Genomic DNA, 22,468 nt, shown 5'->3' with positions numbered 1-22,468 from the left:
TAAACGTCAATAACCTGAGCGATGAGTGCGACGAGTGCGACAGCAGCAATGTAACAACTCCCAAAACTTCGCCATATGATCTCCGGCGGCTCAGGAACGCACTCATCAAGTCAAAGAAAGATAGCAATGTCTCGAATCATGAGACAAAGAGGTGCTTCTCGCCGCCTCACAGACATCCCCCTCAAAAAGAAAATGATAGCCATGGAGTTCATGCTGAAGTATATATCGGAAAACGAAATAGGGCATCGACCGAAAAAACGACGGGGCCCAGCCTTCGTATACGTTTTCATAGGTATAAAAAACAAGGAAGAACGCGCCATTCAGATTGGAGATCTGTAACGGCGACACCACGAAAGGACACTGGTCTTCCGTCGATATCAGAAATCTCGGGGGAGAAACTGATGTCGCTTTCCTGTTGATTAAAGCGGAAAGCCAAGACAACCCACAACTTGATCCTGAAGTGCGCTCTTCAATTCGGTTTCGAGGCGAATATTTACCACGAAAATCCCGACTGCAAGTTCAGTGAAGGGTGGCAGAGGCATTTACGTGCTGCCTGCAATGATCTCATGGATATCAAGCAAGCTAAAGCAGTGAAAGCTTTACGGAAGTAGGACCGTGCTGGCTCCATCGCTGCGACGGCCCCTGCCGCTGTTGTCAATATCTTACCACCTCAGCCTCGCTCTACACACCTGGATCTCACCGAACGACAAACCCAGACCATGGCAGGCAACTCTGATAACGAGCGGCCATCTCGGCGAGAGAACCGTGACCATGTTGACCCTATCCAAAACCCGCAAAGTGTGAAACCACAATATGGTCTAGCAGGAGCTGACCGCAACCCATCTCCTCCCCAGTTGTCGTACTACAGAGCTCCCCGCAGCATACGTGAACCCCAACCTCAAGGTCATACAGCTACTCCTCCGGATTCTAAGGTTTACGGCGCTCCACCCTTTCCACCGACGCAGTCACCTTACTACTGTAATTACCCAACTGAAACCATGAGCTCACATACGCAGAAGCCTAGAGCTTATTTCCATCCGCAGCTGGGTTCGACAGATCGATTTGATGGGAGATTTGGATACCGAGAATCGAGTTTGAAGGAGGGGGTATCGAACTCGTCGGGTCCAGTACCGAGTCAGCGCAGCACATCTGCTCTTAGTCGTTTCACCACGCTAGAAGATGAGTACGCAACTTTGTATCGAAAACGCCATGAAATCGGTGTACAAATGGAGGATATCAAGAGGAGCCTTACAGCAGAGCGATACACTGCTTTGATGGCAGAGCTAAATCCCCAAGAGCTTGTAACGTTGAAAACATAGTCAGATAACGCCAACAACTGACAGAAATGTGATAAGCTTTGCTTAGTATAACTTAAGTAGATCATGTTCAGTTTAGTAGCTATTCGCAGCCTAGAGTGCTAATTCGAATTGAACCGATGTTAAGATGAAGTATACCGTTGTGGTGAAAACTTGAATGTCGTCTGAACAACGTGACGAAGACGTAGGCGGTCCCTGAGACCCCTAATTACCATAAGCGAATATGGTCCGAGCTCAATCCCGCGGCGTCGCGGGTGGAGCTCCAAGCATCAACACGCCGAAGCAGCCAATTCCCTGCCGACGTCCGCTGTCCCCTCGCACGTCGCCGCCATGCTTTCCGGAATCCTTATCTTCAACCAGAAAGGTGAGAACCTCATCTTTCGCGCCTTCCGTAACGACTGCCGCCCACGCCTTGCCGATGTGTTCCGAATCCAGGTCATTTCCAACGCCCAAGTCCGCTCGCCCATCCTCACCCTTGGCTCCACCACCTTCAGCCATGTCAAACACGAGAACATATATCTGGTCGCGGTGACGAAGAGCAATGCCAATGCAGCACTGGTCTTTGAGTTTCTGTACCGTCTGGTGGGACTGGGAAAGGCATACTTCGGCAAGTTTGACGAGGAGGCCGTAAAGAACAACTTCGTACTGGTCTATGAGTTGCTAGACGAGATTCTCGACTTTGGATACCCGCAGAATACCGAGACAGACACGCTGAAGATGTACATCACGACCGAGGGTGTCAAATCAGAAAGGGCTATGGTAGGTTACGTCCGACGCGGCTGGAGCAACAGCTGACAGAACTACAGGAGGACTCGTCAAAGATCACAATGCAGGCCACCGGCGCTCTCTCCTGGCGACGAGCCGACATCAAGTACCGCAAAAACGAAGCCTTCGTCGATGTCATCGAGGATGTCAACCTACTCATGTCCGCCACGGGAACAGTACTGCGAGCCGACGTGAACGGGCAGATCATAATGCGCGCATATCTCTCAGGCACACCCGAGTGCAAGTTCGGCCTCAACGACCGCCTGACGCTGGGCGAAGATCACCTCCAACAGCCATCGGGTAACAAAGCAGGCGCGAAGGCTACCAGGGCAGCGGCGGGAAGCGTTACATTGGAAGACTGTCAGTTCCACCAATGTGTCAAGCTGGGCAAGTTCGATGCGGACAGGATAATATCCTTCGTGCCGCCCGACGGCGAATTCGAGCTCATGCGCTACCGAGCGACTGAGAACGTCAACCTGCCTTTCAAGGTGCATGCCATTGTCAATGAGGTTGGCAAGACCAAGGTTGAATACAGCATCGCCATCCGTGCCAACTATGGCTCCAAACTCTTTGCAACAAACGTCGTCGTGCGGATACCAACACCCCTCAACACTGCGCGTATCACCGAGCGTACATCACAGGGCAAGGCCAAGTACGAGCCGGAACATAACAACATTGTCTGGAAGATCCCAAGATTCACCGGGCAAAGCGAATTCGTTCTTAGCGCCGAGGCCAGCTTAACGAGCATGACCAATCAGAAGGCTTGGTCACGGCCGCCGCTTAGTTTGAGCTTCTCGTTGCTGATGTTCACGAGTTCCGGATTACTTGTCCGATACTTGAAGGTATTCGAGAAGAGCAACTACAGCAGTGTAAAGTGGGTGCGCTACATGACGAGAGCGGGTAATTATGAGATAAGGTATGTTTCTTTCCCCCCTAGACCTGGTTGCATTCGTCTTACATTGATGGTTCAGGTTTTGAGCATTATTGTTCTGTATATTAGCTTGGATTTACACAAGTGTTGTTGCATTGCAGGCGCCATGGAGCCATTAAAGATATCCTTGAACGCAATGAAAGTACCTCATCGGTTTCTCCAGAATCTCCTCATGCGCTTGTCTTGGACAACATATCCTAGGGCCGACTGCTCGGCCCGCTCCACACAGTCTTGCTTGCAGCACGCAGTATCGCCATGCATCGCATTGCATCGCATCGCATGATGTCTCTCCCTTTTTGGACTGCTTGTAACATTGAACCTATATGGATGTATTCCACGCTTACTACAAACACTGAACATTGAAGTAACTAGAGAATCGGGAGAATATTGATATGTCAATACGTTGCGCGTTGCTTTGGGGCTGTCTTGGAAGCAGATATGGGAAATCGCAACATGTCGCTAAGTCTTCTCATCTTTACTTTTAAGTGTAGTAGTATCACGAGAATGTCGTTCCATTAAGAAGTGAGCTAATGTCATGAGAAGATTTCCTGTTCCGTAAGGGCTATCTACCTAAAGTGCTCTGAAATCCTGTCATTGGGACTGAAACAATCCTGCTCCGATAAAAGACATCGCAAGACCAGCGCCGCAAAGTCCCCAAACCCCATTGTCGAATCCGTTTGGGCCCCATGCTGCAACCCAGGCATCGGCAACACATACCAGAACCCAAGCCATCGTCAAAGCACCCATCTCTTTGGTCTTGCGTTCGCTATAGAACCAGAACAACGTCAAAGCTGCGGCTACGTCACGGATACCAAGAAAAACCATTGACTTCTCGTTGATTTCATAGCCTTCTGGTGAGGTAGGAACGACACCGAGGCCCTTCGAGGCGGTAGTTGGCGAGACAATGGCCAAGGTTCCAAGGCTAAAGATCATCGTCGTGAGACCGAGTCCTACTTGACGCCATGTTGACTGGCTTAACAAGTTGTTGGGAAAGGACATTATGAGATGCGTTTTTTTTGAAGGAATCGTAGCTTGATTGGAGTTGGGAAGAGAACTTGGAAAGACGTGAAAGTGTAGGACTGTGTAGCTTTGGTAGTCAAACATGGGTAAGGCTATGTTAATATACTGTTTATATGGCCTAAAAGTAAACGGACGATTGGCGATTATAAATCAAGGATTGGCAGTCGCTGATCGAGCATGTCTTGATCTGGCTACTCTGCTATATTATGCTAGTTTACCGTTGGCAAGAACCTTGTTTCTCGGTGCTACTTTCTTCTTCTCCGTTTTCTCCGACTCCTCCGCGATCCGAGCCGGTCTCTGTATTTACAAACGATACTGGCCAACAAACACCTTGGACTTACTTGCTGCTTAGAAATGCATAATCTTGAGCTTCTCGGACGCCTGGTCGCTCACGACTACGAGCACTAAAATCGCGCATGACGCATGGAAAACACCAAGATCTTGGCACCATTTCAGACAGTCTGGACTTTTGCATTGGGTTTAGACACTGTTGTTCGCGAAGACTGAACATGGTGGCTGGCTAAGCACTTTTCTTCATTGCAACCAAAAGAGAAGATTTATGATCCATTTTGAACGACCACCATTATTATTGCAGCATAGTTGAAAAATAAATACAGATGTAGAGACGAGAGGCGATATCACACTCCCTGCAACATTGCTACCGACCAATCATGCATTAACAGGAATTCCACGGTTCGGCTTGACACGGTGCCAGTTCATATGGGTCAGTGGCGGAGGAGCCACCAGAGGTTTACCACTCAGTTCTCTTGCGTCAACCCAATTGCCATGAATCTGAGCTCGCATGCGCATTGGCAGCTCAATAACTGCTACCGGGGTCTGGAAATCACCCGCGGTATCGAGAATGACAACATTGGTGAGATTGACATCAAGACGATCGACAGCGAAGATGATGTATCCATCGCCTTCAGGGGCATCGTCAGAGCGCGGAATGTGGACGGGTTCTTGACAACGGCATTGCGGCCCGGGAGAGTAGATCTTAAGCTCCCCCGTGCTCTTGGTGAGCATTGCGGTAGCATTGAGTCCTTGGTAAATATGCTTGTTCTCAAACAGGTCCAGACTTCCATCCTCGGAGTGAAATACGTTCATGAAGATCTTGTCATACTTCCTGCATTGGTAGCGTTCGTCAATTCGGCAAAACTCGTTTGGAATGTCAACGAGGACAACAGGATCAGGGATGGAAGAGTTTGTAGGCTTGCTCGGATCGATCTCGAGCCTAACCAGATCGCACAGCTCGGTTTTCGCCACCGGTTTCCCGTTCGTCTGTTGCCAAAACGGAAAGTGTCCATGATGGGGCCAAACGCCTTCGAAAAAGATCTTCCCATCCTCTTCCCAGGCTCCCGCCGTGTGCAATATCTCGGAATTGTAAGGATGAGTGTAGATGCGACTTTCGTATGGCGCCCATCCTGAACCCTCCAAAGGCGACTCCGGACGTCGTGGAGTTACTATGAACATAGCAGGCCGCTCAGTGTCCCATATGATAGGAGAAGCACCTGGCTCTTTGCTGGGATTGGGGAGGGTCGGCCATTGGCAGAAGACGTTCCAATTATCTGTGATAGCCATGTCATGAACAGTACCGAAATGGGACTGCTTGAACAAGTGCTCATTCTTAACGGTGCCCTGACGATCGATAGAATAAGAAATGATTTCCTTTTTCATGAAGTCAAGGCTGTACGTGACGAGCTCATCGACATGCGGGTCGACGTGTGGATGTGCCGTGAAACTAGTGGTGGTAATTTGGTCGCCAAAGGGATCCTCTCCGGTTGTCTCAAGCGTGTCGGGATCCATACTATACGCTGGGTGTATTTCTACAAGCGCAAGCAGTCTTCCAGCCCAGTGAATTATGTTTGTGTTGCTAGTAGCGCCTAGCACAGCACTGATACACGGGTGTTGTTGACTCAGCGGTTCGTTTATGATATCTGACCAGAGAGTCTTCTTCGCGTTCCTCTCGATCTTGTACCGATCGTTGTGAACATAACGGACTTTGAAGTCGACATGACCATTATGGATTCGGAAAGCTGTAACAGATCCGTTGCCGCCAATGGGACTCAATCCTTTTGGAGCCGGAGTAGCGAGATCCTGACAGACACGATAGAACGTTCCATCAATACTCTTGGGAATCGTTCCGCGCACCATGACGTCCCCAATCTCTCCCTCCAAGCGGATCGGGATATCGAAACCAGCCAAATCTTCCGTGAATGCCCACTGCGATGGCAAACTTTCAGCTCCTTTGATGGGGCGCGGGGTAGTCATCTTTTCGAGGAAGAGGCGGTACAGGCTAGAATGGATTTGAAATGTTTATGGACAAATAGCAGGAGGAGGGAATTCTCAATGTGATGAAGTATCGGATCTTCCTCTTTGTGACTCTAAAAGGACTTATATACTCGTGAGCGAATACCTACGCTCATCAGGAGAACCTTGGACTTAGGTTAGTCCGACTGCTGTGAATCTCCATACCCTAGAACCATTACGTGGCTATCACAGTTCGGAGTCCGCGGAAACCTAGGCGGTATGGAGTTGTATAGGCTCACCCACGCGCAAACGCCCCCATATCCATTTCCAGACATCAAAATCGTAGGATTCAAGGTACCGTGTCAAGGGCAAGACCAATGAGAGTGAAAGTAATTACACAAGCGTTCTTTGTTTGCATACCTCCGTAATGTAGATTCGGTCAGACCAGCCATCAGGTCAGAGTAGTTGAGGGTCCGCGTGGTAATACCTTGCAGCCTTCATCGGGTGATAAACGTAGGCACTTGCTACAGCAACTTTGGCGCTAGTCCGGAACCAGCGATCGAATCCGCCAAGCTTTAACAACGTTAAGAACTAATGCGCAAAGACCTTCTGGTACTTGCACGTCAACAAAGATCGATCGCGCCGAACGTTCAGTATAGACAGGCTTCCTCATCGCTTCAACCTCTGCATCTACGGTAGTTGAAGTCTTGTATATCATGCCCAATGCAGAGGACAGACCTTGATTGTCGCTTCACGCTAGCACTGGATAACGGATTGTTGCACATACATGCATGAAGCTATATAACTATGAAATCTTTTGAACTAGGTAGTTTTCCGGGAAGTAAACATCTCTGCTAGCTAGCAGTTTGGCTATCCGTTGAGAGCGCCTGGCTCGGCTGCTACTAAGAACCTGCTCTTGTCTGAACACGCGCAAAGCTGTAGGAAGGGTGAAGAAAGCAGACCAGAGTCCGTGATACTTGAATACTGGCTGCAGGAGATATGAGGTGCTGTCACAGATCATATCGGCCAGAACTAGAAGTGAGTATTCCGCAGAAGCTTCCGTGTATACATTTGTGTGGGTTTGAGAATTATGTCCCTTTGCTGTAGAAGCAATCCGGTGCAAAGCGCTGATATGTGTTCTCACAACAATCTCGAAAGCCCAATAATGCGTGAGACTAGTTGCTGTCATCATATTCGGAAACCAGAGAGCATTCGCACCTGGTAAAGACCAAGTCTCGGGGTCAGACCTTGACCAAAACAAAGGATGCGACACTTGGGATTTGAACGTCTGTTCCCACTCCCGAAGTCTGGAGAGGACGGCGTGAAAATCCTGTTCAAGCTGGTTAACCGTAACAAGGTCCGGAAGGCTCGATATGTGATTGATCTCGCAGAATCTTTCCAATAGTGCCGGAAGACCGCAGGCTCTGTTCAGAAGCTGCTGGATTATGGACACAGGTTGTCCTTGAAACGGCTCAGTGATCCATTCTTCTCGCGCAAGAAATGTTCCATGTCGGTGGAGTATCGAGCTCAATAGCTAGATAACCCCCCCAAAATGATTAGTCCTGTGCTCAGCACACCTATAAGGATCGTTTGTAACCTACAAGCAGAGGTCTAAACCCAATAAACATTGTATGCATTGTTCCAATGCTGAAGGCTGTAGGTCCTAGGCGTTCTAACATATCTCCAACAGCTCTTACATGTGTCATCCAACCGGACTTTAACTCTGGGGCTATGATCTTCATTCCCACTACGTTAGCCTCCAGACGACGAATAGTATGCAGCGGATTGGAAACATACGTCAGTATCTGCTAAACACATGATCGCAGTAATGTGCTCGATGCTCGATGCGCCTCGCGCTTCTGCTATTGCTCTGCCCATATGCCTAAGCGACTCGCAGTACACCTCGACTATCCGGGGCCGGCGCCCTTGTCCATCGACATCAACATCGGAGTGCCGGCGGAGCGCAGAGGCTAACGCCCTAATTGCAGGTACTAGGGGGTAATCTTTGCTTCTGTTTTTGGCAATGAGTGGAAGAACATTAATCCATGCCCCGCAGATTTGATTATACGACAAAGTAGGTTCTCCAGAGGTATGTTGATCAGCGGGTGCAAATTGTTCCATGATGAATTGTATGTCGTCTTCAAGGTCATAACAGGATTGACTCTCAACGATGCCCGCCTCAACAGGGAGGACTGGTCCCGTGGTATCTGAAGGTGAGGCGCTTTGTTGAGTCTTCTTAGCGTGAAGTGTATGAGTATCAAGAACCACCGTGGACCTGGCAAACGTGGTCTTCTTCTTTTGTGCTGATTCTGTGCGAACGTTGGTGTTGACAGTGGTGTTACCCACGAATACGAATTCTTGTTTGTATCCGCTGCAACGGATTTGTTTAAACACGCATTGAGAGCATTCTGGTTGCGCGCCATCGCACTTCAAACATCGTTAGCGGATCAACCCCGTACCTGCACAGCAACGACAAGGACTTACAGCAAGCTTTTTAGCTCTACAATTCTGGCACACATTCTTTCTTTTTGGCCTCATACTGGGAGTTAGAGGGTGGGGTAGATGCCTTACAGTGAAATCTACAGTAACTATTTGAGGAGTTCTGTTTCGCCAAGACCCTGGGGTTAACCGGAGGTGTCTAGCTAAGCCGCCTCATCGAGCAAAATGATTACTCATTAGACATTGAAGACTCGGCGAATTACGTGCCTGCATGTAGTTAGCGTGTTCACGCCGTACTCGGTCTAACTTTACTATGCATGGATTAGGGTATCGTCTTGCGCAATGTTCCTATATCTACATTACTCTTGAAACACCGACTTCCTCCTTGCTGTGTGACGTAGGTGCCAGCAGGTACTCACTGCAAATCATGTTGGGCGGTCCGTGTCATTACTGCCTTACATACCTGTCATGCTGTGACACTGGACTTTCAGGGCTATGAACTGATGTACGGAAGATAAGTCATCGGGCTATTAAGGTATGTTTTGTAACGATTGAACATAAGCTTCTATGGTAAAATAACCATGCTCTGTACAATTCTGTAAGTTAGATTGATGTAATCTAGTTGTATTGGTGTTTAGTAGAGTACGCCCTTGGTACTGCGGACCTCGCCCTCCCACTGCTTTACCACGGTTGTCGCATGCCTGATAGCAACTGCAAGTGCCTTGAAAGCGCTCTCGGCCCTGTGGTGGTCGTTGTCACCGCGTATGCAGTCGACGTGGAGGGTAGTGCCAGATGCTTGCGCGAAGCTTTGCAGGCAATGGGGAATCATCTCACAGCTCAAATCGCCAATCTTCTCCCTCTTGAGACCCAATTCAATAATGCTGTATGGCCTGTTCGATAGGTCGATGACAGCTCGCGACAGTGCCTCGTCGAGCGGTGCGTACGCGTGTCCAAAGCGAGCAAGACCCGTGCTTCCCTGCAACGCATTCTTGAAGGCCGTACCTAAGGCCAAAAAGGTATCTTCGCTTGTGTGATGGTCGTCAATGTGGAGGTCGCCCTTGCACCGTATGCGCAGACTCCAGCCAGCGTGCTTGGCCATGGCGTGAATCATGTGGTCGAGGAAGCCGATACCCGTGTCGACGGAGATTTCTTGAGACGCCGACTTCTGGGTCGCATGGTCCTTGTCGACCTTCTCACCCTCGCCATTGAGATTCTCCTTGTCGAAGGCGGCCCAGAAGTCGCTGTGCTCGTAAGGGGAGAGGTCGCCGCCATCGAGGTTTATCGAGACCTGGATCTTTGTCTCGTTGGTATCGCGGTTGAGGCAGCAGGTGCGCGGCATTTTGGCGGTGGTGTCTGAGGGGTATGTATGTTTTTGGGTGCTTCGGGTTTACCAATGGCAAAGTGAAGACATAAAAAGTTGAGGCGGACTCAGACGGGCTTCCCCACGCCCCACGTCATGTTGCCAAGCGATATAGGGCTGAAAAAGTCTGGCCAACCAACGATTCGCCGAACCAAAGTCCGCCCCAAAATTTTGATATCGCAAAGTCACGACCCATCTTTAGGATCAAACTTGGGATCAGAATCAACTCTCAGCGCATTATCCCTCGTCTACCGCCAGCTGGCTATAAAGAGCAAGGAATAAGAACAAAATGCCAGGCACAACACAAGAACCTACCCAAGTTCCAATCATAGATCCTACCTCTGAGAACAACGAGGAGATCGACCCAGCAGTTGATCGCGACAGGATCAGAGTCGTGCGTTTGATCTAGACCAGTGTTCAAGTACACCATATCTAATTCGCTATAGCTTTCCGGCGCGACGGAAACCGCCGCGTCTTTCCAGTTTGATGGAGAGGATCATACTCTAGGCAACGCGTTGCGATACATCATTCACAAGAAGTAAGTTGAACAAGTCGTTGCAACTTGACAAATAGCTGATGATATTTCGAGCCCCGACGTCGAGTTCTGCGGTTATTCTATCCCGCATCCCTCGGAAGCCAAGATGAACTTGCGCATCCAAACATATGGTAGGTCATACAAACGAGATCGTCCTGAACGCTCAGCTAACAACCAAGTAGACGGCGTCAGCGTATACACTGTGCTTGAGAAAGGGTTGGAGGATCTCATGAACATGTGTGATGTCGTCGAGCAGAAATTCACCATTGCACGTGATGACTTTGTCAACAAGATGGAGGAGTAGGCCCGCGACGCGGTTGTTAAGATAGCATTGCATTACCGGCGTTAAAGGGTAGCATAGTTCATCGGCGAAGGGAAAGGAAAATGGTATTGACTTCAGCTATATACACCGAATTTTGTTCTTGGTTGTTCTTGGACTCTGGTAGTAATAGTCAAATCAGTTGCGACCCTATGCGTATGTTAGTATCAAGCTGCCCCGGAGTTCAAATCAAACATGAACGTACCTCCAAGAAGCCGTTGATGAAGTTGTTTGGTAGCCGGGCCTTGGGGTCTTCCTCAGCACGAAAGTACTTGAGAACGTGGGACAGCTGCTTCCAGAAGTTGAGCGTCTCCTGTGCGTTTGTTAGCACATGCCCTCCGAATATCAAACATAGTGAGTCAGGGTGTACCTGGAACTCCTGGTGACTGTTGAACAGCAGTACATCCACCGTCTTTAGTTGATTCACATATCGATGCCGCTCAAATTCCTGCCGCATTTTCGTCCGAAGTGTAGACACTGGCATGTTCAGCGAGTACATGGTCTGGATCTCGGGAGCCTGCATAATCATAGTCAGTCCGGGTTCCTGGCTCCGCATCTCACGCGTTCCTTCGTCTCGTTCCAGCTGTTCCGGGTACACGTCCAGTGTCTAGGACCCGTTCTTCCTAGTCAAGTTTCAAGGACCGGGAAGCAACGTACCGACCGCAGCCAGTCCCGGTAGCTGTGAATGACCCTCTTCTTCGCATCAGTCCAGTTGACCGCTGTGCCCGTGTTAGCCTTTGTGCTCGTCCAATGTTCCGTGTGCGTGTTCGACTAACATGAGCGCGTGCGCTGAGCGAGGTAGGTGGGGTTGATGACCATTTTAGCGGTGTTGCGGAGCTTCCAGTCGTCTCGCAGCTTGAGTTGCAGTGACGATGCGGCTCGCGGGTGGAGTGGAGTGCCAAGACCTGACGTTAGCGCGGATTTTACTCCCGGCGCAAGTCGCGAAGATATCCATCGCTTCCTTCTCGAAATCACCTTCACCGACAACGTCATTACAGCAAATCGCAAGCTCGGCCGCTTCCACTGCCACACAAGCTACTCTAGCTGACACACGCGCCAAACCCGTGACGGTCGACCTTCCACAGCCTGCCCAGCCATGCCTCCAGTCCGCACCGCACGCGCCTCGCGCAAGGCCCCGCCAGAGGGCTTCGATGACATCGAGGACACACTCCTCGAGTTCCAGAACAAGATGAAGGATGCTGAGAACGCATCGCATGAGGGCAAGAAGAAGTACGAAATGACGTGGCCCATCTTCCAGATCACCCACCAACGCTCGCGCTACATATACGACCTATACTACGAGAAGGAGGCTATCACCAAGCAGCTATATGACTACCTGCTCAAGAACGGATATGCGGACGCCATGTTGATTGCCAAGTGGAAGAAGCAAGGCTACGAGAAGGTAGGACAACTCTCACCACGCAGCTTGCCAGCCCAAATCAAACTAACTCAGTGATAGCTATGCTGCACCCGCTGCATTCAGACCAAAGAGACAAATTTCCGATCGACCTGTATCTGCCGTGTCCCTAGGGATCAGCTCAAAGAGAACCAGGAAATACAATGCGTAAACTGCGGCTGCAGAGGATGCGCTTCCAGTGACTGAGCACCATGATGAGGAGAACGTGCGAAGATAGTCATACTTTCACCCAAGGCGAAGACGCCCTCGATATTCTGCAGACACTGCATGGGAGGACTGCAAAGACACGCACACATGCGTTCACACTAGAGCAAGGACTTATCCACAGGCACGACACCTCTAGATGCCGCATCGGACAGGCCAGAGAGATCGTACACATGGATACATTTGAGAACATGATGGATGGTCAAAACAAAGCATAGGGTGTGTCTATTGGCCAGAACATAATAATTCAATTGTTAACATGTTTACAGAGAAAAGTGAGTGAATGAAGGTATCCCCAACCTGGACGCCTGTAACCTATGGGGTATAGTGAACCACTACAAAAGTCGTCCAGTCGTAAGAGAAGACCTATCGCAGTCCTGATTTCCGCCCATCTACCACCTATTAACCAAAACGCCTTGCCAAGATCTTAAAACACTGAGCTTGCATCGCTCCTTCGCTTGTAGTCTGCGCTACATTGTGATCTCCTATTCATATCTCGACCGAATCTCGATGACGGCAATGAATCGAGGATACCCTGCCGCCTTACCCACGCGGTTGGTGGTGGTGACGGCCAGAGTTCTGATATTTCAGACCCCAAGCTTCTTCTGAGGGTATCGCCTCGCTTTAGTCGGAACGGACTTGACCCATCAATGGGCGAGTCTCGACCAGAGCGAATCTTTTCCACCTTTATGCTGCGTGGCGGTGTCCTCAGCGTCTCAAGATCATCGTCTTGATTTTGATCTATCGATCGATCGAACTCCCTGCTTTGACCGAGAACTTGCGCTTCTCTGTGCCGACCGTCGTAGATGTGAGTGCTGAATGCGGCCATGTCGAACACCTTGCTTCCTCTCCGGTCACTGTCTAGTGATGGCAAGCGTGTGACATAGTCTTTCTCCGGGACCGGAGGTGGTGATTCCAGATCTTGACTCATTCTCCGCGCCTTTCGTCTGCGGCACCAGAAAACGGCGAAGATGCAGATTGCGCACGAGGCGATTATGACGGGTATCATTCCGAGACCGATTTTTGTTGCGGAAGACATTCCTCCTGCTTGTGGTACGGATCGTGCTGATGTGACTGACAATGTGGTTGAATCTATGGCGACTGCCCTTGCTACCGATCGTGGTTGCGTTGAAGGTCGAGTCGGTGGTGCGTTCGGTACGCTGGCGTCGAGGGTTGGAATTATTAGTGCTGTAGTATCTGCGCGAGCCCGCACATGAGGTATATTAAGGAAAGTGTTCATGCTCGGTGGCAATGTATCTTCGCTAGAACGAAGCAATGGAAATTTTAAGAATAGTAATGAATGACAGGAAAAGATACGGCCATGCTATGTCCAGGATCTTTTGGTGGTGTATTAGGGATGTCGATGAGGTGTCTCCTTCATCGCATATCGAACGCGGACATGAAACCCAGCAGACAAAGCCGCCTTTGTAGAATACAATGAAGCACGGTCAAGCACTATCTAGCCGTGCTTTCGAAGATGACTACCACACTGACCACTAGATTATTATCGATTTGCGTAATCCGCTTGGTCCCCGGTGGTCGAATGATGAAACGCAAATGTTAAACACAGTCTTACAACACAGCCTTCGGAAGCGATTGCTGCATACTGGAGCCAATGAGTGCTGCATTGTTCTTTCCCACCCAGGTGAGTACGCAGGAGGGGCACACACTCAGAGCATCCTACCCTATACGATATCAGAAGTGTTGTTCTCTCCTTACGGTACCTAGGTAACGCCTGCGTTCGCATTAACATGACATGCCTTTCTTTTGCGCGCATAGATTATCGTGAAGTACCGACTTCCTTCCGCACACGCAAAAGCCAGAACCCAATCGAACAAATGTCATCATCACGCTCATCTTCTCATCTGCTCAGACACCATAGAATCAGATCAACACGACTAACACGCTGATTGATATCAAATTACTATATGCTCTAGGATATCGGAAAGCCTAAACTTCAACACCGATGTTGGGGTTCTCGGAAGGGTTAGCGTGGTGCACGGGATACGCTACTTGTAGCGTCTCCTTGTTCGTCCTTCCATCCGTCCCTCCACAGGACTGAGGCTGAGCATGGTCTCTCGAACGCCATATGCTCCTTGTAGTCTTTGTCTGCGGATCTTCCACCCGGAGGATGTGCAAAGGTAAGATATCTCCTCGTGGCAGTTTTCCATAGGTGAAACGCAGAAACGACGCACATGCATTCTCGACCACGTTTCTCGCCGCACCTGCATACGGGAAAATGAAGAGCTGACATGCTGTGTGCATCTGCGAGATATTGAAAGGATACAGGGCCTCTGGCAGTCGACATATCCGAGATGATGACATATTTTCGGCGTTATGTGTACGCACTTGGGGCGACACGGAAGTGTTTGTCCAGGAACATACCCAGGTACACATCGTTCCATTCTTTGGTCTTTGATCCCTCTCCCTACCCTTTACCTGGCAGAATACAACACATCGTAGATTCCTTAATGAAACGTAGGTTATGAAATGCTAGGGAGCAAGCATACCTTCGACTGGATGCAAACTTGGTCGATTACGAGGTGTGTTCTACATATCCTATGTGATCGAGGTGGCCCATCACAGGCTACAGAATATTAGCTTTTACAAAACACAGGGACAGTGGACTTCTGAAGCAGAGGATCAAGTTTGCGCGGCTCATAAGGATTTGTTCGACTATGCGCTTCACGATAGCCTTTGCCTTGCTGCATTCGGTAGGGAACTTAGAAGAACCTCAGAAAACAGCTTCAACAGGCGAACGCTGTCGGTGAATATACGACTTCACCCTCTGCACTGAGCTCGGTGAACTTGTGGTATCTGTGGTAGGCAAGGCTGCTAGGGCAGACTATTTTGAGACACTGGGGGAACCGAAGCAGACATATCTCGTTTCACAGAGGACATGTCGAATGGTAGATATCGCGTGGAAGACACAACCACGGTGACGCAATGTTGGCGAAACAGCCGCTCTTTGGCCAAGTTATACCCGCATGTCATGCTGCCAGCCTATTTTAATAGGGTCAAACATACCAAAACCTTGTCGCACATGTAGGTTTACGCTATTCTACGCTGCTTAATGTGCACAAGGAAATGCTCGCAAGATGGCTCCTTAGCTGGCGCTTTCCGGATGCCCTGGCAATACTAATTAATACAGCTCGTAAGAACTTAGTTGTGCTGGGTTCTCGTCATTCGTCATCTATAATTTCAAAGGAGCAGGGCTGACGAAACAAGACCGAGGCCGAGTATGAGGCCAAGATGCCATGTCAAACAACTGGGTCCGCCTGTTTCATATGGCGCATTCCAAGACAACCAACATTGGTATCTAACATTGTTTGTACCGCCCAAGCGCGTAGATAGCATATAATATGTATAGAGGCCTCATAAATCGAAGTGCTTCATACTCGTCAATTCAATAGTCAGCAATCATGATGTCCTATACTTCGGAGAAAACGCCGCTCCTCCCTGTCGTCGAACGCACACTCGATGCCTACATGAACAAGATCGACCAACGCCATCGTGAAGGCGTTGAATACGCACTGCTGGTGTCCACTCTGTTGCTTACCGTCTTCCAAGTCGTGGTCCTCTACAGCGGCGACAGCCTCGTGCCCATAGCTCTGGACGGCCAATACTACGCCATGGTGGCTCAACTCGCTCGCGGCCTGCGCATGTCGATCCCCGCCAGTCTGCCCACAGCAGCCATATTTTTCATTGTCGCGCCCTATCTGGCGCAAAAGGAGCGTGTCGTGATGACGCGATACGCGATTCTCGTCTGTTATTTGATGGGCTCGACGCTGGGCGCGTTGTTGCTCTAGACGCGCAAGGGTCTTGACTCGACTTGGCTCGCGTGGAGATCGGCGGGGAGCGATAACGGCGGAAAGTCGCATCCTGGAACTTTTTGGGCAGCTTCAATCGCAAGACTCATAGGGCGCAGGACGTCGATTGGGTGAGTCAAAAGATACAAGGGGTACAAGAACATCTCCAGGTATGTTTGGTCCTCGCATGAGGCTCCGTCAGGCATCATCTTCACGAGAGTGTCTCTGCGTCCTTGCAATTGTCGCAAACAGCGACTCGAGAGACAACACATCTGACAGCTTCATCCAGTCATGTCCCTCACACGCCCCAACCCTCGCCTCCTCAGCCGTACAAAGTGCATTTTCACCTCGCAGATACGAACATATGCTGCGCCAGGTGACGGTGTGATCCCCCCTGCGAAGAAGAAGTATGTCCCAACCTCGGGCACATATCCACTGGGCTTCAAGGCTGGAAGTGCACATGTTGGTGTCAAGGCGTCGAACACCCGCTTCGACGATCTTGCTCTGATCGCATCTGATACACCGTGCGCAGGAGCTGCTGTCTTCACCACAAATAAGTTCCAAGCGGCTCCTGTGACCGTCAGCAGGGATATGCTGAAGAAGAGGAAGGGCGAGGGAATCAGAGCTGTCGTAGTAAACTCGGGCTGCGCCAATGCGGTGACAGGACGTGGAGGCATCGAAGATGCTATATCCATGGGCAAAGAAACTGACAAGTGCTTCATACAAGACAAGAACGGGCAGGATGACCTGAAAGGAAGCCGGAGCATCGTTATGAGTACCGGTGTCATTGGTCAACGTCTGCCCATTGACAAGATCACATCAAAGATACCCACTGCATACTACAACCTAGGAGATACACACGAACACTGGCTCGGCACCGCACGCGCAATTTGCACGACCGACACATTTCCCAAGCTCGTCTCAAAGACATTTACGCTACCAAGCACTCAACAAGAATACCACATCGCGGGTATGACTAAAGGCGCAGGCATGATCCATCCCAACATGGCCACTCTTCTAGGCATAATATGCACAGACGCACCCGTCGCCCCCTACTTGCTCCGTCAGGCACTCGTCTCTGCAATCGGAAAATCTTTCAACAGCATTTCCATCGACGGTGACACATCCACCAACGACACAGTAGCTATCTTAGCCAACGGTGCCGCGGGCGGCCAGCCTATCAACTCCGCTGATTCTCCAGACTTTGCAGCTTTCCAAAAGGTTCTCACAGACTTTTCGATTGACCTAGCCAAGTTGGTCGTCAGAGATGGAGAAGGTGCGACAAAGTTCGTCACCATCAAAGTAACAAACGCTGCGTCCTACAAAGACGCGCACCGCGTAGCTTCCACCATCGCGCGCTCACCACTCGTCAAGACAGCCTTGTATGGAAAGGATGCAAACTGGGGCCGTATTCTGTGTGCGACAGGCTACGCAGAGGGTGTTGATTCAGTGGTACCTGAGGAGACAAGCGTAAGCTTTGTACCCACAGACGGCAGTGAGGAGTTGAAGCTGCTTGTCAAGGGTGAGCCAGAGCAAGTCGACGAGAACAGGGCAGCCAAGATACTAGAGGCAGAAGATTTGGAGATTAAGGTTAGGTTGAGCGAAAAGGAAGGAGAGGAAGCTGTCTTCTGGACATGTGACTTTAGTCATGAGTACGTCACTATCAACGGCGACTACCGGACATGAGGAGATGTAGTCATGATATTTTGATGAAGCGATTGGCGTATTACTGCAGCTGAATTCTCCATACCATGCATTATGTTCCATGTTAGGACTATCTAAGCTCAAGGCCTTTGACCACACAGGTCTTTGTTGAGCATATATGATTTTGAAATCGGATGATGACTACATACGACCATAGGTAAAGGAAGACTCTGGATCCCGTCCGCTCTCCACACGATAAACCCTTAACCGGCGGATTAGTAGTCAGGTGGGTGACCACTGGCGAATCTCCGCTGTTGTATGTTTTTTGCACAATCTTCACTTGCCATATTCTTGCTTCCGCCCCGACTTTATTGTCATTGAGCTAAAATAGACAAGTAGGCCAAATGAAGGTACGCTTGATGAAGCATAAATTGTAGAATTGCGAGAACGTGCCACTCGCATGCTTCCGGCTCCCCTCAGAGCACATAGGTATCTGGTCAATCCAAGGTTCAGACAAGGGCACGTACGTATACGAAGAAGGCAAGCTTAAAGCGTAGACCACGTTGCCACGACAGGTTACTTCTTCTACCTGATTGAGAAATTCTGCTTTGGGCCACTACGGGTATGTATGTACTATGTACTTACTACATGCTGATCATGCACTGACGCACAGACGTCCGCACAGCCATCGTATGCTTGGTAGTGTTTACCTCTGTTGATCACGGAAGCGGATGTATACAGTTCCATGGCGCGCTATAACCTTGACCTACCGAGAGTGCCGACATATTTGCCCTAGGCTTTAGCTGCGTAATCCGTTTGTGGGGTAGCGACAGACTAGAAAGGTGGGTTGCATATGCATATGCAGGTGCATCTACAGCAAGGACGATCGTGACTAGTGTCCCAAGTTTTACAATCATACACGGGGGGCCGATAGCCCGAGGGTAGTATATCCCGCGCGAAACGAGGGGTGACGCTTGCTTTTTGCGGGTAGAACGGTGTTGTTGGGACGAATGGGCTTTCGTTGAGAGGAGAAGAGAAGAAGAGGGGGTACCGGAAACGTAAGTCTGCGGAGAATTAAATCCAGGAGTACTACTATTGGTTGTTTTCTAGGTGCACGTTTGTATGTTTGTATGCAACATAGATCGTGCCATCAGAGTTCCTATTCAATCATACAGACTGCTTACAGTCTTAGTCCACGTATAGCAGGTCAGAAGGAGGCGTATGATAAGTGTAACTAGGCAGCGAACCAATTCACAGACTGAGGTGTGAGCATGGCGGACATAATGTTAGGGATCAAGAAACATGTTCAATTCGCTGAATGAGAAAGACTATATAGTATCCGCTACGTTCAGGCATGTTCGCGTTCTCGTCCGCGTCGTGATTACGCCATATAAAAATGACCATCTCCGTTCAAGCCCAATGTCCAGCTCAATATATCATTACGCTTGCATCGCTCGCTAAGAAACAAAATCCCAAACACCGTAGTAGACACAGCAGCAGGCGTAATGTGTATGTTCCACGTGGCCTTGCGACGCCTCGCCTAATGAGAAGATATGTCAAATTAGACTTTATAAGTAGAGGGAGCCAGCCGTTGCTATCGTGGGTATCGTTGGTCGTTACATCGTGAGTCGGAATTATCCAATGGATAATGCAAAGAGGGAGGGGTCGAAGTGATGACCTGGGGAACCGTGATATGGAGGGCCAGGGGGAAAGAGCTAAAACATGTAGTCGCAAGATGAGGGGTATCGAGAATGGCGAAGAAAGAGGCATCCAGATCCAGGAGATGAGATCCAGGAGTAGAGCAAAAGATTAGACGAAAACCAATAGCCAGTGACAATGGCATCTTGGTAGTTTGCTTAGAAGCGAGTTGTTGAACTGCGGGCCAAGCCCGGTCTCGCAGCCTTCTTCTGTGGCGAGCCGTTGGGTGCGACAGCCAATGTTCGCGCTCCTATCTTCTCAAAACCCTGAAGCAGGTCAATACCTGGCTCAGACTCGTCACTGTGCAACAAGTGGAAGATGTCCTCATCATCCTGCTGCAGCGGCTTCGCAGGAACATGGAAGGATTGAGGAGGCGCAAGACCCGAATGTGTGTTCTCTTTGTTTGGCTGGGGGAGGGCAAACTCAGAGAGAGAGGGAGATGTAGTAGACTTCAACATGGGAGCTTTGATGGGTGACATTTTCTTAGCAGGTGATAGGTCTGGGATGTTGAGGAAAGAGGACGACATCTTCCAGTTGGGTGTAGGCGAGTTGATCATGTTGCTCTTGGCGCCAGTAATGTCAGCAAGGACACCGCTTGTGGTGACAGCACGCTCAAGACGGGGACGCTTAGCAGATCGCTTTAAAGGGCTTTCGTTGTAGCCAAAATCTCCAAAGATGTCGAAGGTACTCTCGAAACCGTGGCCAACAAGGTTGACATTCTCTTCGTTGGGGATCGATACAGCCGGGCTCCACGCCTTGTTATCGAGGAAGGAAGTGTCAACCCACATAGCCAAGCTCTTATCCGGTGAACCACCTACTAGTTCTCGCATCTTGTTGCGGTGGTTGCGTAGGTTGGTATTGGGTGATGCGGAAGCGGGTGGGAGGGCAGGACGCTTGAAGACGATAGCAGGGGTAAGAGGGTCGAGTACCTTGCCACCCTGACGAACCGGCGACGAGATGACAGGTTGCTTCGTGTGAGACCTTGTCTTGGTGGGAGAGTCGTAAGAAGAGCCACGTATGCGGGCAATCTCTTCTTCAGCGCGGCCACGTTTGAGGTTAGGGCGATCGAGATCCGCTTCGGAGGTGAGTAGAGGTCCCATCGGGTTACCCTTGATCGCAGACGATTCAATAGAAGAGTAGTAGCCGCTGTCACCAAGGCCGTTGAACTTGCGCCTGCGTCCGCCCGAGCGGCTGTTGGGAGGGAAATGTGGAGCACGTGGCGGTGTGTCCTCACGAACCGAGCGGGATCGGGAGACAGGTGGAGGCGGTGAGGAGTGGATGTCGGCTGGTGGAGGTGAAGATGGCATTTGACGGGGCGGCGGCATGCTAATAGGATCATGTCCATCATGAGCAGCCGGGTCGGAGCAGGGGATGGTAGCCTCGGAAGAAGGTAGCTCGGCCTCTTCCGGAAATTTGCTCGAGTCAAATCCCTTTGTCGAGCTCATGGGTGGGAAGCTAGCTGACATGGATGTGGACGGGCGCGGGAGATCACTGGCATATGCCGGAGCAAGAGGTTCTGGATGAGCCGGTCGACGAACGGGCTTGACCTTGTGATACTGCTTCTCGAACCCAGCGTTGATGACCCAGTAATGGCCTTTTCCAGGGTCGTCCTTGGGGCGCTCTTGCTTAGAAAACGATTTGCTCAGACTGAGATTGTGACGGATGCTGTTTTGCCATCCTGTCTCCTGGGAGTTGCGGTAGAAGGCGAATGTGTCGGAGATCCATTTGTAGATCTGGGCGAGGGTTAATCGACGGCTCGGTGCTCTTAGAATGGCCATGCCAATGAGCATCGCGTAGCTGTAAGAAGGCTTGTTTCCGTCGTCCTCGATAGTGGGCATTTGGTCTGGGTTGGGTAGCGGCCCGTCTACCTCTTCGATCTTGATGTCCTTGACGAACTTCTGTTTCTTGCTGATGTTCATGTTGGTGCGATCGCGTAATGGGGCAGCGTCCATAAGTGGTCGCTTGCTCCCTTGCTTCATGAGCGGCTCTGCCGCTGACAGGGTGGACATGACTGGGCCGGAATAATACGCGTTCTCCTTGTCCATGTGGGAGGGATAGCCGGACCAGTACTGAATATCGCCGACCATTGGGTGCGAGTCCTGCGAAGACGCAGCCTGGGCCTTCTTGGTGGGCGCGTCGGTGCGAAACCACTGCTCTTGCGGCGGCGGGATCTTGAGGGTGTTGAGGCCCTTCTCGACGAGGGCGCTGGGTGGAGGAGAACTGGAGACTTGGCGGGTCTTGCGGGGCGATGCTTTGGCGGTGAAGGGCGCGGGAGGGGCGAGGAGCGTGTTTGAGTTGTTGGACACGTCGGTGATGGACGTGAAGGCGTCGAGGTAGCGTGGGTCAAAGGCGTTGATCTGGTGGTGGTCGTGAGGCTGCACAGGGTCCTGAAAAATCTGCATGGAAGGTTGTCGACGCGCTGCAGCCATGGCGAGACTCAGCTACAAGGGCACCAACAGCCTTGTATAGTCTCTCCAGACGCTTTGACGCGTGAAGTCGCGTTTAGAAATGCAAAATGGGTCCGTCGAGGCGACTAAGCACGGTCGGCGGGTGCGGTGTTGACTAAGATTGCGGTGACGAGGGCCAAGTGGGTGGTGAAGTCGGCGGCCAGGTGTGGGCTGGCAATTGTCGGAGGGAGTAGGCTGCCTGTCATGTGCGGTGCAATTCTACGTGACTCTGTGAGAAAGGAGCTCCTTTGAGGGGGTGTGGGCTGCTATCTAACCTGTGCTGATGCGATGAGGCAGCGGAGCAATTCGCTTAA

At 50.5% G+C, this 22,468-nt stretch overlaps 12 protein-coding genes across 12 annotated transcripts; 6 read left to right on the top strand and 6 right to left on the bottom strand.

The window, feature by feature from the left end:
* Positions 1-719: 719 nt before the first annotated feature.
* AA0111_g9157 (hypothetical protein) lies at positions 720-1,319 on the top strand (the record flags this gene model as incomplete). The annotated part of the gene is made up of 1 exon (XM_028655684.1): positions 720-1,319. One exon carries the CDS (start codon positions 720-722, stop codon positions 1,317-1,319), a length of 600 nt encoding a protein of 199 aa, XP_028503283.1.
* A 327-nt stretch (positions 1,320-1,646) lies between these two features.
* AA0111_g9156 (AP-2 complex subunit mu) lies at positions 1,647-3,059 on the top strand (the record flags this gene model as incomplete). Its single annotated transcript, XM_028655683.1, has 3 exons — positions 1,647-2,075; positions 2,123-2,997; positions 3,053-3,059. 3 exons carry the CDS (start codon positions 1,647-1,649, stop codon positions 3,057-3,059), a joined length of 1,311 nt encoding a protein of 436 aa, XP_028503284.1.
* A 544-nt stretch (positions 3,060-3,603) lies between these two features.
* Positions 3,604-4,011, bottom strand: AA0111_g9155 (hypothetical protein; the record flags this gene model as incomplete). Its single annotated transcript, XM_028655682.1, has 1 exon — positions 3,604-4,011. The coding sequence occupies one exon, from the start codon at positions 4,009-4,011 to the stop codon at positions 3,604-3,606; it is 408 nt and encodes a 135-aa protein (XP_028503285.1).
* Positions 4,012-4,701: 690 nt separating this feature from the next.
* AA0111_g9154 (hypothetical protein) lies at positions 4,702-6,303 on the bottom strand (the record flags this gene model as incomplete). Its single annotated transcript, XM_028655681.1, has 1 exon — positions 4,702-6,303. One exon carries the CDS (start codon positions 6,301-6,303, stop codon positions 4,702-4,704), a length of 1,602 nt encoding a protein of 533 aa, XP_028503286.1.
* Positions 6,304-9,355: 3,052 nt separating this feature from the next.
* Positions 9,356-10,060, bottom strand: AA0111_g9153 (Imidazoleglycerol-phosphate dehydratase; the record flags this gene model as incomplete). Its single annotated transcript, XM_028655680.1, has 1 exon — positions 9,356-10,060. One exon carries the CDS (start codon positions 10,058-10,060, stop codon positions 9,356-9,358), a length of 705 nt encoding a protein of 234 aa, XP_028503279.1.
* A 310-nt stretch (positions 10,061-10,370) lies between these two features.
* On the top strand, positions 10,371-10,920 carry AA0111_g9152 (hypothetical protein; the record flags this gene model as incomplete). The annotated part of the gene is made up of 4 exons (XM_028655679.1): positions 10,371-10,475; positions 10,528-10,619; positions 10,671-10,747; positions 10,799-10,920. 4 exons carry the CDS (start codon positions 10,371-10,373, stop codon positions 10,918-10,920), a joined length of 396 nt encoding a protein of 131 aa, XP_028503280.1.
* A 153-nt stretch (positions 10,921-11,073) lies between these two features.
* AA0111_g9151 (hypothetical protein) lies at positions 11,074-11,754 on the bottom strand (the record flags this gene model as incomplete). The annotated part of the gene is made up of 5 exons (XM_028655678.1): positions 11,074-11,085; positions 11,141-11,248; positions 11,306-11,452; positions 11,593-11,654; positions 11,712-11,754. The coding sequence occupies 5 exons, from the start codon at positions 11,752-11,754 to the stop codon at positions 11,074-11,076; spliced, it is 372 nt and encodes a 123-aa protein (XP_028503281.1).
* Positions 11,755-12,031: 277 nt separating this feature from the next.
* Positions 12,032-12,391, top strand: AA0111_g9150 (hypothetical protein; the record flags this gene model as incomplete). The annotated part of the gene is made up of 1 exon (XM_028655677.1): positions 12,032-12,391. The coding sequence occupies one exon, from the start codon at positions 12,032-12,034 to the stop codon at positions 12,389-12,391; it is 360 nt and encodes a 119-aa protein (XP_028503282.1).
* Positions 12,392-12,983: 592 nt separating this feature from the next.
* Positions 12,984-13,487, bottom strand: AA0111_g9149 (hypothetical protein; the record flags this gene model as incomplete). The annotated part of the gene is made up of 1 exon (XM_028655675.1): positions 12,984-13,487. One exon carries the CDS (start codon positions 13,485-13,487, stop codon positions 12,984-12,986), a length of 504 nt encoding a protein of 167 aa, XP_028503185.1.
* A 2,491-nt stretch (positions 13,488-15,978) lies between these two features.
* Positions 15,979-16,365, top strand: AA0111_g9148 (hypothetical protein; the record flags this gene model as incomplete). The annotated part of the gene is made up of 1 exon (XM_028655674.1): positions 15,979-16,365. One exon carries the CDS (start codon positions 15,979-15,981, stop codon positions 16,363-16,365), a length of 387 nt encoding a protein of 128 aa, XP_028503184.1.
* A 291-nt stretch (positions 16,366-16,656) lies between these two features.
* Positions 16,657-18,051, top strand: AA0111_g9147 (Arginine biosynthesis bifunctional protein; the record flags this gene model as incomplete). The annotated part of the gene is made up of 1 exon (XM_028655673.1): positions 16,657-18,051. One exon carries the CDS (start codon positions 16,657-16,659, stop codon positions 18,049-18,051), a length of 1,395 nt encoding a protein of 464 aa, XP_028503180.1.
* A 1,814-nt stretch (positions 18,052-19,865) lies between these two features.
* Positions 19,866-22,136, bottom strand: AA0111_g9146 (hypothetical protein; the record flags this gene model as incomplete). The annotated part of the gene is made up of 1 exon (XM_028655672.1): positions 19,866-22,136. One exon carries the CDS (start codon positions 22,134-22,136, stop codon positions 19,866-19,868), a length of 2,271 nt encoding a protein of 756 aa, XP_028503245.1.
* Between the last annotated feature and the right edge of the window lie 332 nt (positions 22,137-22,468).

Source organism: Alternaria arborescens (genome assembly GCF_004154835.1).
Source record: "Alternaria arborescens strain FERA 675 chromosome Unknown contig_25, whole genome shotgun sequence".
Taxonomy (NCBI): Eukaryota; Fungi; Ascomycota; class Dothideomycetes; order Pleosporales; family Pleosporaceae; genus Alternaria; species Alternaria arborescens.
This window is presented reverse-complemented; position numbering and strand designations above follow the sequence as displayed.